This window comes from Halichoerus grypus, chromosome 4, assembly GCF_964656455.1.
Source record: "Halichoerus grypus chromosome 4, mHalGry1.hap1.1, whole genome shotgun sequence".
Taxonomy (NCBI): Eukaryota; Metazoa; Chordata; class Mammalia; order Carnivora; family Phocidae; genus Halichoerus; species Halichoerus grypus.
This window is the reverse complement of record NC_135715.1, coordinates 123060964-123085431: the sequence shown is the minus strand read 5'-3', so window position 1 is coordinate 123085431 and position 24468 is coordinate 123060964. Positions and strand designations below refer to the sequence as shown.

At 42.1% G+C, this 24468-nt stretch overlaps 1 protein-coding gene and 2 long non-coding RNA genes across 17 annotated transcripts in view; 2 read left to right on the top strand and 1 right to left on the bottom strand.

The window, feature by feature from the left end:
• TANC1 (tetratricopeptide repeat, ankyrin repeat and coiled-coil containing 1) overlaps positions 1-8453 on the bottom strand; it is a 229362-nt gene extending 220909 nt beyond the window's left edge. For 9 of the 11 annotated variants that reach the window (XM_078070837.1, XM_078070841.1, XM_078070839.1 and 6 more), the window contains exon 1: positions 8247-8453. In XM_078070837.1, the coding sequence (XP_077926963.1) occupies positions 8247-8438 (192 nt within the window). In that variant the 5' untranslated portion in view covers positions 8439-8453. The remainder of the gene's footprint in view (positions 1-8246) is intronic. The other 2 variants (XM_078070842.1, XM_078070843.1) reach the window with 1 other exon arrangement.
• A 75-nt stretch (positions 8454-8528) lies between these two features.
• LOC144381616 (uncharacterized) lies at positions 8529-9850 on the top strand. Its single transcript, XR_013447152.1, has 2 exons — positions 8529-8819; positions 9234-9850. It is a non-coding gene; the product is annotated as an uncharacterized LOC144381616 (long non-coding RNA).
• A 12873-nt stretch (positions 9851-22723) lies between these two features.
• LOC118521782 (uncharacterized) overlaps positions 22724-24468 on the top strand; it is a 37270-nt gene continuing 35525 nt past the window's right edge. For all 5 annotated transcript variants that reach the window (XR_013446754.1, XR_013446757.1, XR_004910298.2 and 2 more), the window contains exon 1: positions 22724-22860. This is a non-coding gene — a long non-coding RNA (uncharacterized LOC118521782). The remainder of the gene's footprint in view (positions 22861-24468) is intronic.

The window sequence follows — 24468 nt, the reverse complement described above, 5'->3', positions numbered from 1 at the left end:
CTTGAAAGCTATGAATAAAAGGGGAACAGCCATGGCTCTTATCTGTCCCTGAATCAGTTGTGCTTTCACCTACAAGTAACAAAAATTACATAACTACAAGTGACACGAAAACAGGGTCTCAAAACTTTTTGGTCTTTTTTTACTCAAAAAAATTAAACATGTACCCCCAACATGTTATAAATTGCATATAGTTTATACATAATTAAAACACTGGAGTTATGAATTACATGTGTATACCAATATAGTGTGTACATTATAAAACATCCATTAAGGTGCCTGGGTGGCTCAGTTGGTTAAGCGTCTGCCTTTGGCTCAGGTAATGATCCTGGAGTCCCAGGATCAAGTCCCACATAGGGCTCCCTGCTCATCGGGGAGTCTGCCTCTCCCTCTGCCCCTGACCCAGCTCCAGTTCTCTCTCTTTCACTCTTTCTCTCTCAAATAAATAAATACAATCTTTAAAAAAAAAAAAAATCCATTAAAAACTTTGTAAAGGACAAGAATGATGCAAACAGTATTCTTAAGTTTTTTTTATTAATACAAATCCATACACAATTTTTGTGCCAATTTACTAATCTGAGTTAAAAGTCATTTCCTCAGGGCACCTGAGTGGCTCAGTCAGTTAAGCTTCCAACTCTCGGTTCCAGCTCAGGTCATGATCTCAGGGTCCTAAGATGGAGCCCCGCGACAGGCTCTGAGGGGAGTCTGCTGGAGATTCTCACCCTCCCCCTCTGCTACTCCCCCCTGCCTCAGCTCCACTTTCTCCCTCTAAAATAAATAAAATCTTTAAAAAATAACAATTAAAAAAAAGTCATTTTCTCATCTCCTTAATAAGACACTTTCTTGATCCTGTAAACTTACATCATTATCATTAAGCTTTCTTTGGAGGAATCTTTTTAAGCCACTTGCCCACTTTGTGGGAGTCAGTTTACTCAAAAATAGATAATATAATTCATAAACCCATTTACAGGGATAGAGTTCACCAAAGGCAAGAATAAGAATGAGAGTACCACTGGAGGGGCGCCTGGGTGGCTCAGTTGGTTAAGCGACTGCCTTCGGCTCAGGTCATGATCCTGGAGTCCCGGGATCGAGTCCCACATCGGGTTCCCTGCTCAGCGGGGAGTCTACTTCTCCCTCTGGCCCTCCCCCTCTCATGCTCTCTCTCTCTCATTCTCTCTCTCAAATAAATAAATAAAATCTTTAAAAAAAAAAAAAAAAAGAGAGTACCACTGGCAATTCCACCAGGTTGTAAAATGCCCACTCATTTCTCAGGTAACCTAAGTAACAGGAGACCTTCAGATATACCAACCAGTGTCAAGCATCTATTAAGTATTAGTAAAGCTTTTTTTTCTAGATATAAAGTTCTAATAGTTCCTTCCTTTCCAGACTGGATGGTCTAGCATACTCCGTTTGGAGATAACTGCCTCAAACAATAATAAAGCTGTTCTGAGTCACAGTGGTTTCAGGGTTAGTTAATTCAGCAGCTGGAAAATGTCACTGTATTCTTAAGCACATCCATCTTTGTACTCTGTGATCCTCAGAGTGTCAACCTGTTCTATTTTGCTGACAACTTTCGGTTCCCAATATGGCAGTTCCTAATAGTTGTCACATAAATATTCATTAACCAGTCACTAGCAGGAGGTATGGCATTACTAAAATTGACTTGATTTAATCAAGACTCATCCCTAGGGCAGAGGACACACCCAACTTACCCTGAAGTGCATGGCCAATGGAAAACTAATCAAAAGCAAGATTATGATACCAACTAATGTGGAATTATAGCAATGGCCCTCATAAAGAATCATGTAACCACTAGAGTGTGAGTGAGCCTAGGCCCAGGCAGAAAAACCAGCCTGCTGAGCCCAGCTCCAATTTCTGAATCCCGATCAGCTAAACAGTAGTTGGTTTAAACCACAAGAAGCAAAGGGGACCAGGATGCAGGATGCTACGGTATGGGCAACTAACCATCCCTGGTATAACACTCTATGTACACAGGACAATGGGGGAAGGAAAAAAATATACTGTTTCATTTCCACAGATTTTTTTTTTTGAATCCAAACATCTAGTTCGGGGTAAGCAAGCACTCAATAAACATTAATAATTGATGTCACTAACCCCAAGTAATTTAGAATAAAGCATGGCAAAGAGAGGGGAGTATAATGGGATACATGATAATAATGACCAATTCCCAACTTTTTTGCAGTAATTCAACACCCTGTTATACAAGCACCTGTATATGCAGCAATTCAAACCCCCACAGAAAACTGCGGGGTGTGCATCCCAGGAGCGTTAAAGTGTTCTTACCCTCTGGCACATTGGTATGTTGTTATGACCAGCAATACCACTTTGGGAAACATATCCTGCATTAAACACCTAGCTCTTTTTGTTTAGCCAGCTCCCTCCCTCTTCCATTAACAACAACCCCCTTCTTTGTGGGACACTTTGTCTCCCCACAGTCCCATCTTGTGGGTCTAATGGAGACTGCCAACCGTAACTCTCCTTTGGTTGGCATCAGGCCAATCCGGGTTCTCTCTAGGGTTTTCCCAAATTGGAACTAAGAGCAAAGAGTCAGTTTCTTGATGATGTGAGGTTCTGAAGCTACCAGCAGCCAGGTGCCCCTATGCGGGGCACTGTGCTGGGCCCTGTAATTTAATGATAAGTAAATCACATCTGAGCCAAAGGGCTCTGATAGCCTAAGAGATATTTCTTTTCAACACGCCTACCCGTCCAAATAGACTGGTTAAATAAGTTATGGTAACGTATGTAATGGATTTACCAAACAGCCATTAAAACGGTGCCAAGAAAGAATATACTGATAGGACAGAGGGGAAAAAGCACATTACGTAAGTATAAACTATACTCTAAACTGTACAAATATATGTACCCTTGTATGTCAAACCTTTCTCACATTTCTTCAAAAGCACATGTAATAAAAGATCCTCGTTTTGCATGAGTATATATGCATGAAAAGAGCATTACCAAGTGTTTTTCAGAGACTGCCCCACCCCCCACCCGGACTCAAAGAGGATATAAGCCACTGTTCACGATAGGCAAGTAACCCTAGGTGTACTGGGTGGGGCAAGGAAGGCGGTGAGTCACTACGGCTCTGGGCTATACGACTGAACATACTCGGTTCACATCTACGTTCAGCTACGGCTGGAAGATTATTTACTAATAAATTCCTTCATGGTTGTGGCAAAAATCTGTGGGTAGGGGCTAAAATCCAGGGACTCTGCCATCCCTCTGCACCAATTTTCTTGTCCCTGACATTCTTGCCTATGGGACTCTTCTTTCCAGAATATTCTTCCTGATCACACATACCTGCAAGAGCCCTTAAAGACAACATCTACTGGGGAAGGGCAACCACCATCAATACCACAGCCAAACCAAACCAGAACCCCTATCACTCTCCACAAGATAATGTTTCCTGATAGCCTTCTTTACCAAAAGGCTTCCCCTATCATTCAAAATCCAGTCTCCTGATAATAAAAAACCAGAAGCTCTTCTGCTCTGCTGCTCTCGTCCCCTTCTGGTACACTGATAACAAAGTCTCCCAGCGTCACTAGCGAATACTGCTTCATCATGCTTTCTCTACTCAGAACTGGAAATGGCAGTCTTTCCAGTCAATCGGTACATCCTGGATACATACTCGTTTTTGAGGTTTAAACCCCACTGCTTCATATTCTCAAGAGGCAGTCTTCTGAGAATAAGTTTAAAAAGCTAAAGATGGACAGGCTACTCAGACTTAAAAGGGCCTATAGCTTAGCACATAATTTTATTTTAGAACCTTTTAAAGAAAATCCATACCAGCTTCCAGATGAGTGTCAAGTTGCACTCAGTGCACTTAAATAGGCAAGCAGGACACAGTACAAACATTTAGAGTCACAGTGAAAATGGGTCACCTGCAGCCTACTCCTTATTTCTTTACTGTTACACCAACAGCATCAGGGAAGAATTTATGTAGCACCAAAAGTGCTGCAAAATTAGACTTATCCAGACATTAGTAGCAAGAGCCCAACACGATGACACCAAAAAAGGGGCATTTATCCAGGCTTTGTAATTCCGCTGAGAGATACCAAGATGAAAGGCAAATGATATGTTCATTTCTTGTTTTACAAAAAGACGTACAGATTTTGGAAGTTTTCCTTCCATTTCAATTTTTTGGAACAGTTTCAGAAGAATAGGTATTAATTCTTCTTTAAATGTTTGGTAGAATTCCCCTGGGAAGCCATCTGGCCCTGGGCTCTTGTTTGTTGGGAGATTTTTGATTACTGCTTCAATTTCCTTAGTGGTTATAGGTCTGTTCAGGTTTTCTATTTCTTCCTGGTTCAGTTTTGGTAGTTTATACATCTCTAGGAATGCATCCATTTCTTCCAGATGAGGAATTCTTAATCTCAGGAAACAAACTGAGGGTTGCTGGAGTGGTGGGGGGTGGGAGTGATGGGGGGGGCTGGGTGATAGACACTGGGGAGGGTATGTGCTATGGTGAGCACTGTGAATTGTGTAAGACTGCTGAATCACAGACCTGTACCTCTGAAACAAATAATACATTATATGTTAAAAAAGAAAAAAGAAGAAGAAGATAGTAGGAAGGGAAAAATGAAGAGGGGAAATCGGAGGGGGAGACGAACCATGAGAGACTATGGACTCTGAGAAACAAACTGAGGGTTCTAGAGGGGAGGGGGGAGGGGGGTGGGGGGATGGGTTAGCCTGGTGATGGGTATTAAAGAGGGCATGTATTGAATGGAACACTGGGTGTTATATGCAAACAGTGAATCATGGAACACTACATCAAAAACCAATGATGTATGTATGGTGATTAACATAATAAAATTAAATTAAAAAAAAAAAGACACAGATTTGAGAAGTGATTTCCTTAAGAATGCTATCTGGGTTACTAGTCTGTATTATAAATCACACTAGACCCTGAAGCCTACTTAATAAAAGAGAAGTTGAAAATAAACAAATGATTAGTTTGAGGTATGTGAATTTCTGAAGCTCTCTTGGGGAGAAAGTTTTATTACCATTATTACTGATCTGTTTTTAATCTCTGACATCAAAGCATAGATGTTAACCCTGGGGTTCTGAAACCAGAATAACCCATAAATGAAATACTATGAGAAATTGCCACAAATATTAACATTAGTCTGTTTGTCAAGTTTTAGCCAATTCTCAGGTGACTCCATAAATAAAGGGGGGTGGGAGTGGGGAGAATGAGAGGATGTAGGTTCAAGTTCAACTCCACCATTTATAGATGACACCCAGTAAACTGATCTAACAGGCTCAGCCTCAGTTTAAAATATGTAGGTAAAGCCTTTCGTAAACCCCAAAGCACGGTGCTAATAGTACAGCACAGTTACAGAATTCCTACATTTCTCTACCTCTTAGAGAAGTTTATCACTGAAAGATAATTTCATCTTAGAGATGAAAATGATGAGAAAACCAAGGCCTGGAAAGGTGTTAGAGCCTTGGTTGGGAGGAGGTTCTAATTTTCCACCACTGAAATACACATTTAAAAGACAGTCAAACAAAGTTATTCTAGAGACTAAAATCCCTCCCCAGCAATATGAGTGCACACACACACATACACACACACACACACATCCTCTGCTTCATTTTGCCTTTGTAAACTTTACTTCTGTAACAAGCTAAACTTTTCATCAGAAAGATAAAAATAAAGCCACTTCTCTGACTGTGAGGCTCACAGCCCACTTTCAACCCAACCTAGACAAAACCTTTACAATTGGGTTAGAAATGTCTAAAAGAAACATTGACATAACATTAACCTCCAGCTATGCTGGCAGGTATCATTATAATATGGATTGTAGTTTTATCAGCCCAGGGATACTGGTTTTACCGTTTCCTGGGAGATAAAGAATTAATCAGCAACTCTGAAGGGGATATTGCCTAAAAATGGACAGTTTAATCAAGACAATTTCATTGTCTTCAAAATTGTGCCCTCAGTCACCCAGTATGGCACCAAATAAATTGTGTGTGGTGAAAGAGACAAAATGTTTTTTTTTTCCTACAGGCTCTTATGGGAAGCTGAAAAGGGCTGACTCTGAATCAGTTATGCTTTAGTTCCACCATGGACATAAATTATGATAATTTGGACATTCTGGTGGTTAAACCAGGAAAGCAGAAAAACACTGCTTCCAAGTCCCAGCAAAAGTTAAGTTTGTGGCATCACAGCTGAAAGACAGGGTCATGAAAAAGTAACCTTACATTTATTTCTGGACTTTCCTGCCTCCTCTAAAATGGATGACACTATTTCCCATCCCTTATTGTCAAATCACAACAGTCCGGAAGCCTGGACCAAGTTCACTTGGCAGGTAACAGGAGCAACGCTAGGAGGAAGTCCTGAAGGATGTCAGATACCAAATTTCCTTTATTCCTGCATACTTTTCATCTCAATACACCAGGATATATTTACCACGAGTTCTGATTGACACCCACCAAACATTCTGGCTGACAAACTCTGCAGAAACTGGCATATTCTCAGGAAGGTCCCTCGTGAGATCTTTAAGTAGATTAGATGAGCAAAACATTCAGACTACTACTATAATGACCATCAGTCACTCATAAATTCTCTCATTCCCAGCAATCAAGAAACAGCTGTTAAAAACCAGGAATCTTCCTAGTAGCAGATCTAAAATATCTCCAAGCTGGCCAGAGGAGCTTCACAACTGCTGCCCCTCCCCCATCCCAGGAGTGCCAGCCTGGCAGGAATAAAGATGACCCAGGAAGGGGGGACGGCGCGGGGGGAGTAGGGTAGCGGATTCGGTGAAAGTAGAGATGCACACTCCTCTCATTTCTACTATAGAGGAATACCAACTCTCTGTACCAACTAACCAGATTTCTCCCTTCCTCTCCCATCCCCACCCCCTCCAAGCACATTATTAACTTCTGCAGTCTGGTGGCCTGGCATTTCCAGAGTTGGTGACCTCAGCAGTCCTAAACCCTTTCTCAAAGAGTCTGAACCAGGCACTTCCTTTCCGTGCCACAGTTCGAGGCCCATCCCACGGTTAGATTCAGCTTGCCTTTACCATGTAACCCGCCCAGACGGCGCTGCTCCTAGGGTCAAGTTCAAGATGAAGGTGCCCTCCTACCCTTCCCTAGCTGACTCCAGCAGGGACAGCGCTACCGATACGAGTTTCATCACCAGAGGCACAGTGATCCGGGGCTGCCAAAACTGGGCTGGAGGGGAAGACTGTGGCCGAGCCCAGCGTCCTCCGAACCCCTGGCCGCGGCGCGGTATTTCTACCTGGGCACCGCCGCATTTCCTCCCGGAGCCTTACACAATAAGTCAAGTAAGTTTTGAGACTGCCGATCCCGAGACCTTTCTGTCTGCAAATACGCCACACAATGCTTAGGGCTTCCTTCCTCGCCAGCCGTTCCGGAAAGCTGCCGCGCCAAAGCGGGGAGCCCCCCAAACCCCCAGTGCTGAGCGCCCGCACCCCAAAGTCTTCCAGTAAGACGTGAGACAGAAGGCCCCCCAAAAGTGACCACTCTCCACTATCCAAGAGCAGGGGAATTCACAATCTTGATACAATCATCGTCTTTCCCAGCTCCCCCTCAATGTCTAATCCTACCCTCCCCCCCCCAAAAAAAGAACATGGATATGCTAATCGCTGTGTTTTGGAAGGGAAGCAACAGACTTTCATTCCAAACCCCCACTCCGCCGTCCGGCTTAAGTTCAACCGGCAACTTCGCGACCCGAGCTCCCCTACACTCCGGGGGCGTCCTGGACCCCGCGGTGCCTGGCGCGCTTCTCCTCCACCTCCCCTGCCCCAGGTACCAGGCGCAACCCAAGCCCTTGCCAAGCCCGCGAGCTACAGAGGAGGCGGGAAAGGGGGCGAGGAGGCGCGCCGGGCGGGGGTGGTCCCGAAACTGGAGCGTGCTGCCGCGCGTCGCCGGTGCCCCCGCACCCCAGTTCTGCTGGGGTCGACTCGGTCCCGCGCGGAGGGGACCGCGAAGGGAAGGCGCCGACTCTCCAGAGCCGGCAGGACCAAGGCCCGGGCGCCCAACATGTCCAAGCCTATCCCCGGAAAGCTCCCGGGTGTGCCCAGCGAGGGCGGGGGCCGGGGGGGGAAGGGAAGCAGGCTCCAGAAACTTTCCCACATGCCTTTCCACTCTCCCCATCTCCCTCTCCTCCTCCGCGGGACCCTCTCCTCCCCTCAGCACCGCTGCAGCTGGCCCTGCCCGGGACACAGGGAGGCCGGCGGCGGCGCCAGGGCGGCGGGAGTTACCTGCCGGGAAAGTTTCCAACTCCGCGGCGCGGTTCCCCACCCCAGGGCCAGGCCTCGGGGCGCGGCCAGCTCGACGGTCCGCGGCTGCCTCTCCTCCGGCTCCCGACGCGGCCACTGCTCCCGCAGCTGCCACAGCGAAGGCTGCGCTCCGGCCCGTCCCCCCGCCTCGCACGGCCCACACCCGGGCCTCATTGGCAGCGCGAATCCCCGCCCTTGCGCGTGTTCCCGAAGGCACCTTCCTCTCGCGCGCCCGCCCGGGCCGCGCCTCCCGCGCCCCTCCCCGCCCCGGGCTGCGGCGTCTGCGGGGACCCGCTGGGGCGCAGCGCGCGAACTTTCCGCCGGGCGCGGGCGCAGCGCCTCCCCGCCCCACCTCTCCGGGCCGGGTCTCCAGGCTAATCTCCTGAGGCTGCGCCTGGGCCCCTCTGGGCCTGGATTAGATGAGTGGTAGTTTTTCAACCTCTTTAGAATCAGTGTAGTGACACGGCGTCCTCTCCTTGCCGCGTTTTGGGAAAACAGCCGAAGAAGACATATGGGAGCAATTAACTAAGCTGAAGTTTTGGTGGATGCTTGATGGTGAATTTTGTGGCTTTCTTGAATTTTCTCTCCTTCAACATACACATACACACTCGACCACTCACTTTCTGGGGCAAGAATGAGCTAAGGGAGATGGAAGGTGTAAGAGGCATCTCCCCTGCTGTCTTTTTTCTTCCCAAAAGCGAAATAGGGACGTTCAGGAACTGGTGATTGCCCGGGGGGGGGGGGGGTCGGGGGGGGTCGGCGGGGATCCCCCAGGGCCCAGTTCTGCAGCCTCATCCTACCGCTGGGTGCTGATCGTGTGTTGTCTATGCTACACCCACGGAGGGCGTGTTTCTGTCGGTGGGAGGAGGGAGGTATGGGGAGGGGGGAGAGACAAAGATGTTGTTATTGTTGCAGTTGGTAGCAGTAAATTAAATTCCTGAGTTCCCAAAATGTTTTTTTATTTCCCAGCAGAGCGAAAGCCAGGATAGGGCCTACGGATTCTGGAGTCCTGCGTTCCCCAGCACCCCGCAGGAATCCCAGGCAGTCGATTCAAGCCAGGGGAGAGCTCAGCCCACTCCATACCAGAAGCCTTTTGGACCAGCCGTGGTCACAGAAAGAGCAACTAGGGCTGCTGCTGCCTTGTGTGGCCTGCGAAGATTGTGCACGGGTCACCCCAATGGTGTGTCTGGAGCTGGGAATACAGAAGTTGCTATAAATGGATTTATTGGCAACCCCTAACCTTGCTGTGGCAAACCCTCCTTTAACTGTGTTTTAAACATGTTCCCCATAAAAATTTCAACCTCATGCAGAGCTTCCCAATATAAAGATACCCCCAGAGAGGGGTGTCCATATTTAGAGTTCTTATGAAAAGGGACAGGAAGCAAAATGCCACACAATCTTCCTACATAAATGAAAAACGACTGAAATTCGCTGGATTTTTCACCCATAGTTTCAAAGGCCTGATTATTATTGTGCTGATATTTGAGCAGTAAACATATCAGCAGCCAGAAGTCTTCCTCAAACAAAGCAGGATATGAATATTTACAATAAAATATAAACTTATTAAACTGAAAAGTATTGACCTATTTCTTCACTCTGAAATGTCTCATTGCTGAAAAATATGATGATATGTTTTATTTAATTTCTCTCAAAATGAAATGCACCAATCTTTCAACAACAGATGAAAAGGCAGACAGCAACCTTAAAAATAAAAGAATGACAGAAACAAAGGGAAAAAAAACTCCACAGTAGTCTAATCTGAAATATTAAGATATAAAAGAAACAATCCTAGGGAAACACTGGTACAATTCCCTGTCTCAGACCTCTTTATAATGGGTGAAATGTATAGTGGATGAAATTTATAATTTGTATCACATTCTTCTGTCTTTGGCTCCTTTAAGCTATATTCTCCAAGCTTTTGATGAAATTGCTTAAACTGGACTCTGAAGACAATGAAATTCATTTTTCCCCTTCTATCTTCAAAGCTTCCAAAGTAGCAAGTAGAAAATCACATAAAGTAAATATGTTCGTTATCGGCATTATCTTTAAATTATTTTTAGTTGAAAAATTTATGTCTTTATAGTTCCAGAAGTCACAGTCACCAAAGAAGTAACTTCATCACTGCCTCGTTAGGAGTGTTTAACATTCTAAACAGACATACAGCTAGCAATCTGAAATTTGTACACAGAAGGGCCCTGTCTCCCCTTCTTCTGTAGTGTTTACATAATCCAAACTACATATGTTATTATGCACAATCTGATCTTCAGCTTTAAACAGCTAACATTACATATAGTATGTCATACTAAGAACATCAAAGCTGTCTTAAGCTGTGAGTGAAAATGGTACATTTTATAGAAGACAAGGCCAAAAACACAGAGTAATCAGAATTCATGGGTGAGGGGGGAAAAAGTGGCGGGGAGGATTCATTAAGATTAAGTCTGTAAGAGAAAACTTTGAACATTTTCTAAGAATCTAAAAATATGAAGTATTAGCTGAGCACAAGTTCAAAAAACAAATTCCAATGCTTTTTAAATATCTGCTTTTCCCTTTAAAAAAAAAGATATTTTTAGTTAGTTGTTAGGTGATTGTTCTTATTTTTAGGGGGACCGGAGAGCAAGAATCACCTCTTGCATTCCTTAGAGCATTTCTGATCATCCCATTGAATTTAAAAAACTCACTCATTACATTTCTGTTGATTCCAGCTGAAAAAAATAATTGAAAGACAAATATAGATTACATTAATGTTATATGCTGAACACATTCACCAAACATGTATGCAATACATTGTATTCCATTTTAAAATTTTCTGTCGGTTTGCCAGCATGGTAGCTTTTCTCAGCAGAGCGAAAGAAAACAGCAAATAATAAACTGGTTATTTTACTGTACAATTTACTGCCCAGGGCAATAGGCTGAAGAAGGCGTGAGAAAAGAATGTGTCTCATGAGTGTTAGTATGCTTTTTTCCCCTTGCTCAGATTCTTAAGTACTTCTATTTTAAATCAAGCCTAAGTTAGGATCAGAGCCAGTGTTTATTATGGTATGTGTAGTATAGAATACATAGTGAGAAGTGAAATGTTTAAAACAGTGTAGGAATTAAATACAAAAACTGAGATGGGACTAAAAAAAAAAAAATTAAGGCAAGGTAGGAAATCCAGACTCAAAATAATTCAGCCCACAAACACTTTTTGCCTATTTTGGAGTGTCTTTTTAAAGTTTACATAATGCATTCTCCTTTGGTCCATTCATTCTTCCTTTCCCTTTTAACACTTTGGGGAGGAAAAGCATTTTTAAAGACATGGGGAATACTGAAATAAATTGGGCGATAGTTAGAAATCTGTTGGGAAAAGCAATGAAATTGTATACCCTACACAGTTCCTGGGTATAGAACAATTCATGGTCACACACGTGTATCAACACCATGGAGAGGTGGGCTAATGGCAGACATTTGTCTTGGGATATCAAAAGCCATATTTGTAGACAGCCAGGCAGTCAAATTAAGAGTCATCTAATGGGACATATAAACCCCTCTGCAGGTCTAGCACATGGCCTCCCAATATTGTAGAAACTTATCCAAAAGGGGCTAGGCAGTGAATTATTTAAACCTATCAGGAATCCACTGAGGGAAGAAAATAGGGAAATAGATGCAGGGGTTCACACTTCCTTTTAAGAATATAGGAGTAACTAAAATCCCAGGAGAATTTTGTTTAAGATGGCATGCCATTGATTAACATTTTAAACGTAGATTTAGTTCAATCTTCCGACGGTGAAATGGTCTATAGGGAGAAATAGAAATTTCCCATGTTTAGGAAGGGCGAGGTAATGCAATCAGGTAGTAATCCTTCCAATAAATGTCTGGTTAAGATGGCTTACAAAGAAATGTGCTGTTAACTTTGAGTATAAGAAATGCATTTTAATATTCACCACCTTGGGAGTGGTGCTTTTGCTCTTCTCAACAAGTTGTATGAAAGACACTGACACTAGAGTTATAAAATCTAGATCCCGGTTTTGACTTTGGCAGTTATTGTTTGTGATTCCTGGCAATTCATTTAGTCTTTTCAAGTCTCTGGCCTCTCATCTATGAAATAAGAAGGAGAGCATAGAATCTCTGCCTCACGGGTTTGTTGGGAAGATTAAACGAAATAAGGTGAACAGTGCTTCAGAAATTAGAAAGTGCTCTACAAAAGCTAACTTTTATTTAGTCGACAATAAGCTATGCTTTTCCCTCTCCATTACCCAGGGCCGCTTTGGTTGGAATAACAACCTAAAGTCTTGATCAGAGGAGTCCAGAATGCCCACATTTGCCAAATGTGAAAGGAAGAGTGCCTTAAAGATGATTTAGTAGTAGATAATAACTCCAATTAAGCTCTCAGAGGCTCATCTGGGGGTAAATTGACAGTTCTTCTCTCAAACAGAAGCAGTCAGGAGCCATTTACAGAGTTACATATTTCTCCTGTGTTAAAGAGGAAAAATCGCAGTATATATAAAATATAAGTGTACCTCACGTTATGCAAATCAATATATGGAAATTCTTAATTACACAATGTATTGATTTAAAGGAGAGGTCTCCTTTAAAAAATTCTTGCTCAGATTCTTTGCAAGTGCCACTACAATCTTACTTACATTACTAATAACTAACCATCCTTTCAATTCTGTGAAATAGTGCTGACCAACACTAATGAGATTGTGAGCTTGAACCCATATAAATATTTTCTGTAAGCACTAGTCAAACCTCCTTTGCAGTTGCGTATTTATTTGAAGAAATATAAATCAGGGAATAACACCTACCAAAAGATTCGGTTTAAGCCAGGTGGTGGGGGTGGGGAGCATAAATATGGACAGCCTAGCCAAAATGGAAACTTCGGTTTTATTTCAAAATCAGTTTGCTGTTTTGCCTCTGATGATCAGACAACATAATCCAGAAACAGATGAGGAATATTGATGATGATGATGATGATGATAATCAATTTCCTAGAACTGAGAGAGGTTTCTCCCCTAAGAGGCGATGCAGAATAGACAGACATAGTTTCCAAGACAAAATGTACATAAAGCAGGATTCCTGCACTTAGAAAACTATTTTTTAAACTAGTCTTGGAATTTTAATACAATAATTAGAAGCTCTATCTAAAACAGTCTATTAAGGATCTGAACATTTTAAATTTGGGGCAGAAATGTTTAAATATAAACTTTTGCTCTATCTTCTGTGTGTGTCATGTCTCAATGTTTCAGTAGCTTTAACAGGAGTCATGTCTGCCTGAGAGAAAATAGGGCACAATGTAATTATCACGAGAAATTAAACCACTGGGCTTCATTAGAGAAGTCACCTCTTACCTAGAGCATTTGCTCTAAAAACCAGCTACTTAGTAAAGATTGATTTGACTACCTAGTGAGCTATAGCTAAAGCCCTGCTACCTTTCAGTAGATTCAAAGCTCTTCCTAAGCCTTTTTTTTGCTTTTACAGCTCCTCTTTGCTTCTCTTCAAGGTTTTCAGTGCCTTTGAAAAGACCTCCTGAAGGGAAAGAGATTACTGATACAATTACAATAGAAACAGGTTAAAACAAGACATCAGGAACCCAAAATAAGACAGCAGTCACTGGGGGTTAAAATTAGATGGTGTCCTCATCGGTCTTCATCTTCTTTCTAATTCTTCACTCCCTCATCCTACCCCTAAGAGCCAATCAGAATGTTAGAGGCCTAAAGCTTGTTGACAAAGAATTGCTACCTGCAAAGGGGGGAAAAAATGTCCTAATATTTATCTGGGAAACTATATTTAACTTACCATTCAAAATCAGGTGGCATGTGGAGAAACTGAATCACTCATACATTGCCGATGGAAATATAAAATGAAACAGCACCCTTGAAAACTGTTGGGCAATTTCTTTTAAAAAAAACTAAACATGCAACCACCATATGACCCAACAATCGCACTCCTGGACATTTACCCCAAATAAATGAAGACTTGTGTTTATGCAAAAACCTATACACAAGTGTTCATAGCAGCTTCTTTTGTAATAGCCAAAAGTAGAAATAATCCAGACATCCTTCCACCAAGGGATGGTCAGACAAACTGTGGAACATCCATGGAATACTAGTCAGCAATAAAAAGGAATGGACATTGGAGTGCCTGGGTGGCTCAGTCATTAAGCGTCTGCCTTTGGCTCAGATCGTGATCCCAGGGTCCTGGGATCGAGCCCCACATTGGGCTCCCTCTCCACAGGAAGCCTGCTTCTCCCTCTCCCACTCCCCCTGCTTGTGTTCCCTCTCTAGCTGTCTCTTTCTCTGTCAAATAAATAAATAAATAAAATCTTCAAAAAAAAAAAAAAAAGGAATGGACATTGATGCACACAACCTGGATGAATTTCCAGGGAATTATACTGAATGAGAGAAGCCAATTCTAAAAGGTTACATAATGAAAGATCCATTTACATAACATTCTTGAAATGACAAAACTATAAAAATGGAGGACAGGTTAGTGGTTGCCAGGAGTCAGGGATGATGTGAAGGGGAGGGAGCTATGAAAGGACATCAGAAGAAATCCTTGTAGGGGCGCCTGGGTGGCTCAGTTGGTTAAGCGACTGCCTTCGGCTCAGGTCACGATCCTGGAGTCCCGGGATCGAGTCCCGCATCGGGCTCCCTGCTCGGCAGGGAGTCTGCTTCTCCCTCTGCCCTCTTCCCTCTCATGCTCTCTGTCTCTCATTCTCTCTCTCTCAAATAAATAAATAAAATCTTTAAAAAAAAAATAAAAAATAAAAAACATAAAAAAAAAAAAAAGAAGAGATCCTTGTAGTGATGGGAATGTTCTGTTTCTTGACTGTCAACGTCAATATCCCCATGGCAGTACACTATAGCTTTGCAAGATACTACTGTTTGGAATAAACTAGGTAAAGGGTTCAGGAGAGCTTTGTTTTTTGTTTGTTTGTTTGTTTGTTTTTACACGACAGCTTTGAATTATTTCTTACAACTGCATGTGTTATTAACAATGATCTCAAAACAAAAAAGTTTAATTTTTTAAAAAATCAGTTGGGGAAAAATACTCAGGAAGTTGAAAACCAAAATAATACTTTTTTTAAAAAGCCATTAAAAAAGGGTCCTGGGTATCATCACTTAGAATGACGAATGTACCAAAAACAAAGACTGGCTCCAGATGTTGATTGAAACATAACTTCCAGAGGCCCTTGACAAGAGCAATCTGTACAATAAATAATGCCCATAGCTAAACGGCAGAGTGGCTTAAAAGTTGACAGCTTTTTCTGCTAGAATGTGAACTCCATAAGGACAAGGGACATGTTGCATGATTGAGTGAATATAAATTCTGCATTTTTTCCAAGTCATCTATTGCTGTGTGAAGAACCACTGCAAACTTAGTGTCTTTGTACAATAATGATCCACAGTCTGGGCTCAGCCAGGGAGTTCTCACTCAGGATGCCTCATGAGCTACATTCAGAATATAGCTCAGTGCGGTCTGGTACCTAGAAGAGCTAGGGCCTCTTAGGCATCTCTCCATCTGGCTACATGGTTTCTCCACGTGGTGGCCGCAGCATAGCCAAACGTCTCACATGGCAGCTAAAGGCTTACAGAGTGAGTTCCCAAGAGCCACGGCAGAAGCTGTATGCCCTTGTCCAACCTAGACTCAGAAGTCACACCTTTAACGTTCTCATTGAGAGTTGCCATTGCTTAATAAAAAGGCCTTAGGCTTTAGAGACAGGCAGACCTGCAGTCACATCCCAGTTCTGCCCCTTTTAGCTATGAGCTGTTGGCAAAGTGATTTAACCTCATTGCACCCCAAGGTGAAACTGTTATCTTAATAACTGGCATCAGAATTCCCCTGTAGCAGATCTTTACTGGGAAAACATTTATTGGGTCAGGAAGTGAGACCTTTGGTCCCGAGTATGAGTTAACTAGCAAGATATCACAGATAAGGGCCAGACTGCTCTGGGTGTGACAAGGAGAGGAATTTGTGTTTGCTTCTAAGGAGAGGAGGTAAAAGGAAACTGTAAGATAGCAAAAGGATGAAGCAATGTGTATAAAGGATTCCCCCTCACCCCCCACCAAGAAGTTTCCTGCAATGAGTGCACTAAGGAACATTTTTATTTTATTTTATTTTTTTAAGGGCACCTGGGTGGCTCAGCCGGTTATGCGTGTGCCTTCGGCTCAGGTCATGATCCCAGGATCCTGGGATTGAGCCCTGCATCAGGGTCCCTACTCATCAGGGAGCCTGCTTCTCCTTCTCCTCACCCCCCACCCCTGCCAACCCCCACCCCTGCTTCTCTCTCTCTTGCTCTGCTCTCTCTCTCTCTCTCAAATAAATAATTATTTTATTTTTTTTATGTAATCTCTAACCCCAGTGAGGGGCTTGAACTCATGATCTCAAGATCAAGAGCCAGCCAGGCACCCCTCAAAAAACATTTTAAGAATGAAAGAGTGCCTATTATTAAATTTAAAGTTGGGGCGCCTGGGTGGCTCAGTTGGTTGAGTGTCTAACTCTTGATTTCGGCTCAGATCATGATCTCAGGGTCCTGGGATTGAGCCCTGTTTTGGGCTCTGCTCTCAGTGTGGAGCCTGCCTGAGGATTCTCTCTCCCTCTGCACCGCCCCCCCCACGGGCACATGCACTCTCTCTCTCTCAAATAAATAAATAAATCTTAAAAAATAAAATAAGGGGCGCCTGGGTGGCTCAGATGATTAAGCGTCGGCCTTCAGCTCAGGTCATGATCCCAGGGTCCTGGGATCGAGCTCCGCATCGGGCTCCCTGCTCGGCGGGGAGTCTGCTTCTCCCCCTCCCTCGGCTTCTCCCCCTGCCCATGCTCTCTCTCTCTCTGTACCTCTGTGTCTCGAATGAATAAATAAAAAAAATATATTTAAAAAAATAAAATAAAATGAAGGATTGCTTCTGTGTGTCCTTTTGTGCCCTTCTACTCCTCTCTGCAGCTCACATAAGAGTTATATTTTTAATGACTATGATTGTAAGTACTTTTCTTTTTGTTGTTGTCTTTATTTTAATTCCAGTTAGTTAACATACCATGTAATATTAGTTGCAGGTGTACGATATAGTGATTCAACACTTCCATACATTACCCAGTGCTCATCACAACAAGTGCACTTCTTAATCCCCATCCCCTATTTCACCCATCTCCCCTAGCCACCTCCCCTCTGTTAACCATCAGTGTGTTCTCTACAGTTAAGAGTCTGTGTCTTGGTTTGCCTCTCTGTCTCTTTTCTTCCCCTTTTTGCCTATTTGTTTTGTTTCTTTTCTTTTTTAAGATTTTTATTTACTTATTTTACAGAAATAGATAAAGAGAGAGCCAGAGAGCACAAGTGGGGGGGGGGGGCTGGGGAGAGAGGGAGAGGGAGAAGAAGGCTCCCTGTTGAGCAGGGAGTCCGATGCTGGGCTCCATTCTAGCCCTAGGATCATGACCTGAGCTGAAGGCAGACACTTAATGACTGAGCCACCTAGGTGCCCCCATTTGTTTTGTTTCTTAAATTCCACATATGAGTGAAATCATATGGTATTTTTCTTTCTCTGACTGACTTATTTCACTTAGGATTATACTCTCTAGCTCTATCCATGTTGTTGCAAATGGCAAGATTTTATTCTTTTTTATGGCTGAATAATAGTACCTACTTTTCAATGTAATGACACATAGCAGATAAATGGTAACAGGTGTTACAATTATGGATCAAAGACTCAAATTTACATGTCTTAATAAAAATAATTATATCCTGATATACCGGTTAAGGCTAGAATCAGAAAAAACTCAGCTTAAAAGGACTTAACCAATAACAGTGTTACTGGCTCACTTAAGTGCCAAGGCCACAGGTAAAGCAAACTTCAAAATTAGATGATCCAGAAACTCACCAAGGTAATCAAAGATCCATTTTCTTTTCCTCCTCTGCTCAGCTATGTACAAGTAAGCTTCATCCCTCATCTTAACATCAATTCCCCTTAACAACGTAAGGTAACTACCAACCTCAGCTGGGCTGTATGCTTCCTTGTTTATATCCAGTAGGAGAGAATGCACATTCCTATCCCAACATTCCAAGCAAGAGCCCTGAAATTGACCTTGATTGGACCATGTGGTCCAATGCCCTCTTCTATCTAAATCAATGTCAGTGGACAGAGCTGGAATGTGCTGATTACCTAAGTCAATCATGGCCTAGCTCTGGTGTTAGAGGAGATGGTTAGTTTGCCTTGAAGCATGTGGGCTACACCAAGAAAGGGTAAGTTCCCAAAAGAATATCTGATTAGGGAGAAGCAAACCAACAAATATCCACCACCTGTGGCAAATATAGGTTAAAGACAAAAATCCTCCAAATTATGAACTATATGGGGGGAAATAATCAAGGGGCTCTTTGGTGATTAAAAAATAAGCATGTGTGCTTTACCACAATTTTTTAAAAGATTTTATTTATTTGTTTTAGAGAGAGAGAGCACAAGCAGGGGGAGGAGCAAAGGGAGAGGGACAAGCAGACTCTGCGCTGAGTGCTGAGCACGAAGACCCACATGGGGCTCAAGTCCATGACCCTGGAATCATGACCTGAGCCGAAAGCAAGAGTCAGAGGCTTAGCCAAGTGAGCCACCCAGGAGCTCCTTACCATTAAAAAAAACAAAAACAAAAACAAAAAAACAGGTTGGGAATCATATGTCTAAGAAGAAGCAAAAGAAAGGGAAAAGAACAGGAAAACAGATTTTTGAAAATGAAAAAAAAAAAAAGGATTGAAAGGAAAAACCATACATCTGGTGCCTGTCTTACGGTTCATTTACGATTTCTCGACTTTACGATGGCAGAAAAGTGATACACATTCCATAGATACTGTACTTCAAATTTTGAATTTTGATCTTTTCCCAGGTGAGCACTATGTGGCATGATCCTCTCTGATGGCGCTGGGCAGTGGTGGTGGGCCACAGCTCCCTGGTCAGCCACGGGATCTCAGGGGTGAACAACTGGTACAATTACCACCATCCTGTACCCACACAACCATTCTGTGTTTCACTTTCAGTACCATATTCAATATGTTACATGAGATTTTCCACACTCTTTAAAAAGTGGGGGGGGGGGGGGACTTTGTGTTTGATGATTTTGCCCAACCGTAGGCTAATGGAAGTGCTCTGAGCATGTTTAAGGCAGGCTAGGCTAAGTTATGCTGTTTGGTAGGTTAGGGGTATTAAATGCATTTTTGAGTCATGGTATTTTCAATTGATAATCGGTTTTTGAGATGTGGCTCCCTGTAAGTCAAGGAACATCTGATAGACAAAGACAAATTATTTGTAATAGTCTTGGCTCAATAAAAAGCTATTAGGTTTTTTTTTTCCCTTGAACATGAATGACACAGAGGCCTAATTATCGGGTTTATTTGAGTCATCAGCAAAATGGAACAGAAAAGAACAGAACAACCTGTAATAAATCTCACCTAAAAAAGGTGGGAACAAATACTAAGTAAGAGATGGATACAAGTAAAGAAGCATCTGAAACCCAATTGTCTAATGGCAATATTTATGTGCTTTTTTTCCCTTTTAACGTGTACATACTTTGAATACTACAAATGGAATAAAGAAAAAATAGTTTTCAACAGTAGATATTGAAATTATATAATATTTGTATGAGTTTCCTATAGTTGCTGTGGCAAATCACAAACTCTCAGTGGCTTAAAGCAACAAGGGATGTCCTTTCTCATAATTCTGGAAGCTGGAAGTCTAAACTAAGGGTGTCGGCAGTGTCTCCACTCCCTCCAGAGGCTGTGGGGGAGAATCCTTCCTTACTCTTCCAGCTTCTGAGGCTTCCAGCATTTCTTGGTTGTAGCCACATAACGCCAGTTTCTGCCTCCAACTGCACACAGCCTTCTCCTTCTGTGTGTCTGTGCTTTCTTCTCCTATTTGTCTGGCTCAAATCTCTCTCTGCCCTTTTTTTTTTTAATATATTTTATTTATTTATTTGCAAGAAAGAGAGAGAGAGAACACGAGCAGGGGTGAGGGGTAAGGGGCAGAGGGAGAGGGAGAAGCAGACTCCCCGCTGAGCAGTCCCCCAAAATCATGACCTGAGCTGAAGGCAAACACTTAACTGACTGAGCCACTAGGCACCCCTCTCTGCCTTTCTTCTATAAGGACACTTGTAATTGGATTTTGGGCACCTACCCAGATAATCCAGGATGATCTAATACCCAAATCCTTAATTTAATTACATCAACAGACCCTTTTTCCAATAAGTTAGCATTCACATGTTCCAGGTATTTGGACATAGACATATCTTTTGGGGGCCACCACTCAATCCACTATAGCATTTGTTAAAACAGAAAAATAAGCTAACAAAAGTGAATAAAGATTCTAAGACTAGATTTAAATCTACAATTTAATTTGCTAATGAAATGTGTACAGTTTTATTTTTATTTTTTCAGTTAAATGCAAGTGATTTACTGTTTTAAATAATGCACATATATGTAGCCATCTAGAGATTTTTATCGTTGTAGAGACTTGTAGAACAAGTAGGTTGATGACAAATGGGTCAAATGTTCACAGGTTTAAGAAAATCCATTTCCACTCGTAATTTTTACAAATGAAAAATAAGACTTTGGGTAGCCATCAACACATATTGCCTTAATAAAATATATGTTAGAATTATAAGATCCAGTTTATATATCAGGGTCCAGTCAGGAAAATAGAAACCAAACTAGATATTTCAAAGAGACAGCATTTAATATAGGAAATTATATTGTTGGGAGAGCTGAAAGGTCAAAAATGGAAAAGTCAGTAACCCTGAGATTAGTAAACACAGAAAGACAGCAGTTGAGGGAACAAAAAGGAGGAGGTTACACTATAATAAAATAGGATTGCACTTTATACTTTGTCACTGGAAGTGCTAAACAGGATGCTGGGAACACCAGGGAGAGGGCATCCAGAAATGAAGTCACTTCTAGAGATACTGCCAGAAACAGAAGGAGAGAGAACTATGACTTCTCCCCTCTTTCTCTCGAATGTCTCCTAATTTTCTGCTGGAAACTTCTATTGGCAGAACCTAACAGAAAGCCAGCTAGAAACGAAGCCTGGGAAATGAGGTTTGCAGGCTCCTCACCCTAGCATTCTGAAGCAGATTGTGTGGAAGGGCAGATGGGGAATCAAGGGACAACACGCAAATAAATAGCACATCCGGTGATGTGGAAAAGCAGGTGGGTTTCTACATTGCTGATGACACTGTTAAGTCACAGCACTGAGACAAGTAACTTCTTCATACCTATTGACTAAATAATACCATATTGGGGAACATAACCAAAAGGAATAAAGAAATAACCTCAAGGAAAAAAAGGAAATAAAGAATTTGTACAAAGATGTTGGAAGTGGCATCATTTATAACAGCAAAACCATGAAAACAGCCCATATGCTCAACAATAGGGAGATGATTAAGCAAACCATGGCAGATCTACGTAATAAAATACTCAAGCTTAAAAAAAGAAATATATATTTCAAATAAGTATGAAAATGTTCATATAAAATAAATTTAAGTGGAAAAATACAACCCAGAATTGTATTTCTACTCTAACAATTATAATTGTATAAAACTGTGTGAAAGTATCTGAACAAAGATCAGGAGAGAACTGGAATGATGTAACCAGTTTAGAGTTAATGTTTCTTAGGCTTCTTTTCTCCTATAAAGTTGCTTAAGTTCTTAATTAAAAAAGAAAAGTAACGACCCTTCTTATTTTTAGATTTCAAACCAGCTAAAAATTATTTTTCATGTTAAGCTGCTTTAAAGAAAAAAACCAACCAACACACACACACACACACACACACACACACACTACAGCCTGGCTAACCATTCCCACCATAGCACTTTGTACAACTCTGGCATTAATCACCGCCATGGCCCGAGGCCAGTGTCCGATTGGTCTAGAGATTTTATTTTACAACCTGAGAACACTGGCTGGCTCCCAGTGCCTCTGCTCTCCTGCCCTGAGCTGAGCCTTTTTTCTTGTTGCTATACTTCATGTATTTTACTACAGGCCAGGAGCTGTTAAAGTTAACTAAAACAATGAATAAAGATAACAGGGCAGTACAAACAGCTCCCCCTCCCCACCGCCGGCATTTTAATGACTATTTAAATTTTTGTCAATATTTGTTGCTTCAAAATGATTTGTTCTCTCCCTGAGCCCAAAGTGCCTATACCCTTCCTAAAACAAAGCTCCCTAAACCCAGAGGGCAGAAGACCACACCTTCGAAGTCACCCCTCCCCCAACCCATGTTGCTTCCCAGAATCATGATGTGCCAAGAAGTTTTTTGCACTCATGAACTCTGCCTCATTAGCAGGCTCATACTGATGCTTGTCACAGCTGCCTCAAGACTATTTGGAGTCTGAGAGTATGTGGTTACATCAAGGAAAGTATGACAGCATAACTGCCTCCCATAGGGACCTGCTGGCAAATTGCCCAAGAGACCTTGGCCATGCCCCCAGCTGGCTCTCTGTGATTGATTAAGCAGTGAGAGGACTCACAGGAGAACCAAGCTCCAAACTCGATCAGCTTGCCATTTTTGCCTTTTGTGAGTACTTGAGAATCATCTTCCATAGGGTGCCTAGCCTCGTCCTGTGTTGCCACCTACCGTCTGTGTAACCCTTGGTAAGTGATTTCAGCCCTCCGTGCCTCGATTTCCTAATGTATAAAATGGGGAAATAATGGTAGCTTCTTCATAGGTTTGTTGAAAGATCTGGGATAATGCCCTTGAGGCTTAATGGACAATATTGCTAGTTGTTTATCCAAGATCCATTCTACCTTTCTTTTTTTTATTATCAGAAACACGATTTCATTTGGGGTAGCAATATGCCCAGCTAAAATACTCCCTCCACAGACTCCCTTACAGCTCTGGTGACCATATGTTTCTGTTCTATAGGGAAGGGTTTCCAGAAAAGCAATAGTTTGATATAAAAAAAGGGGGGGGGAGGAAAGAGCCAGCCAGGATGTGTATTTTGCTGTTTGCTCTTCCTTTTTCACTCCATATAACATGAGAACACCTAGAAGAAAAGCAGCCATCTTGTAACCAAGAGAACAAAAGCTAAGGATGATAGATCAGGAAGCTAGGAGGAATCTGGGTCCTTGAGGATTTTCTCAAGCAGCTGTGCCAGAAATGAACTACCTGCTTCTGAACTTCTTGTACATGGAAAAACGAACTCCACTTGGCTAAGCCACTGTGGTTGGAGTTCTGTTATATGAAGCTGAATGCAATCCTGCTCAGAGCACTCAGCATACTGCCTGCCAACATAATACCTTACTATAAAGTTTACCTTTTATTTTTCTGTAAAGTATCATGATTATGAATCAGCTGTCATTACAACGAGCACTAAGAGAGGTTCACCATTATTATTCTGGAATTCAGTTAACAGTAAATAATGCATAAAATCCCCCATTATCAACTTGGGCTGGTAAACATTCTCATTATTCAGAGACACTGGATGTAATAATGTTTGTTAAAATAAAATTTGCCATTCTATTGCATTTTTTTTTATTGCTACTAGGCCATATTCAACTAGCCCTCTGAGAAGATGATTTTATTGATAAATCTAGTAATTCAATGAAGGGGAAGGGACTAGGACATTTAAATATTCTGACTAACATTTATTTTTTTCAAAATTAAATTTTATTCAGTGAAAAGAAATGTTCCTTTCCAAGAGATACTGTCTTTATTTTTATTTATAAATATAACAGATTTGTTTCTTTGGAACTCAACAATGCTTTCTAAGTAAAACTGCCAGTAGGGGATAGGGAGAGGACAATATTGTTGATTCACCCAAGAGTAAATCTGAAATACATGAAAGCCCTAGGGGATTTCCCCAAGTGTCCTTTATGACACCGTAAATAGCTTGCCCTCATATCTCTGCGTCCCCAAGCTCTTCTACTTGGGCTGAAACATACATCCATCTCTACCACCAGGAAAGCTGTTTCTAGATTCAGTCTGGAAATACAACTTTACCATAAGACTAGGGAGAAATCAGAATATCTGTCAGATGTCTCCATAATCCACTAAGTAAACTGTGTTCCTCTTCTCTCTCTTTTTTTTTTTCTTCTCTCCGTTTTTATACTTTGTTGTTCAAATAAAGGAAAGCAACAGGATAGGTTGGGTTATGCTGTAATAGTAATACCAAAATCTCAGTGTCTGAAAATGTCAAAATGTATTTCTTGTTTATTCTACTCACCCTAGGTGGGTCAGCAGGAACATTCTCCTCAGTAGCC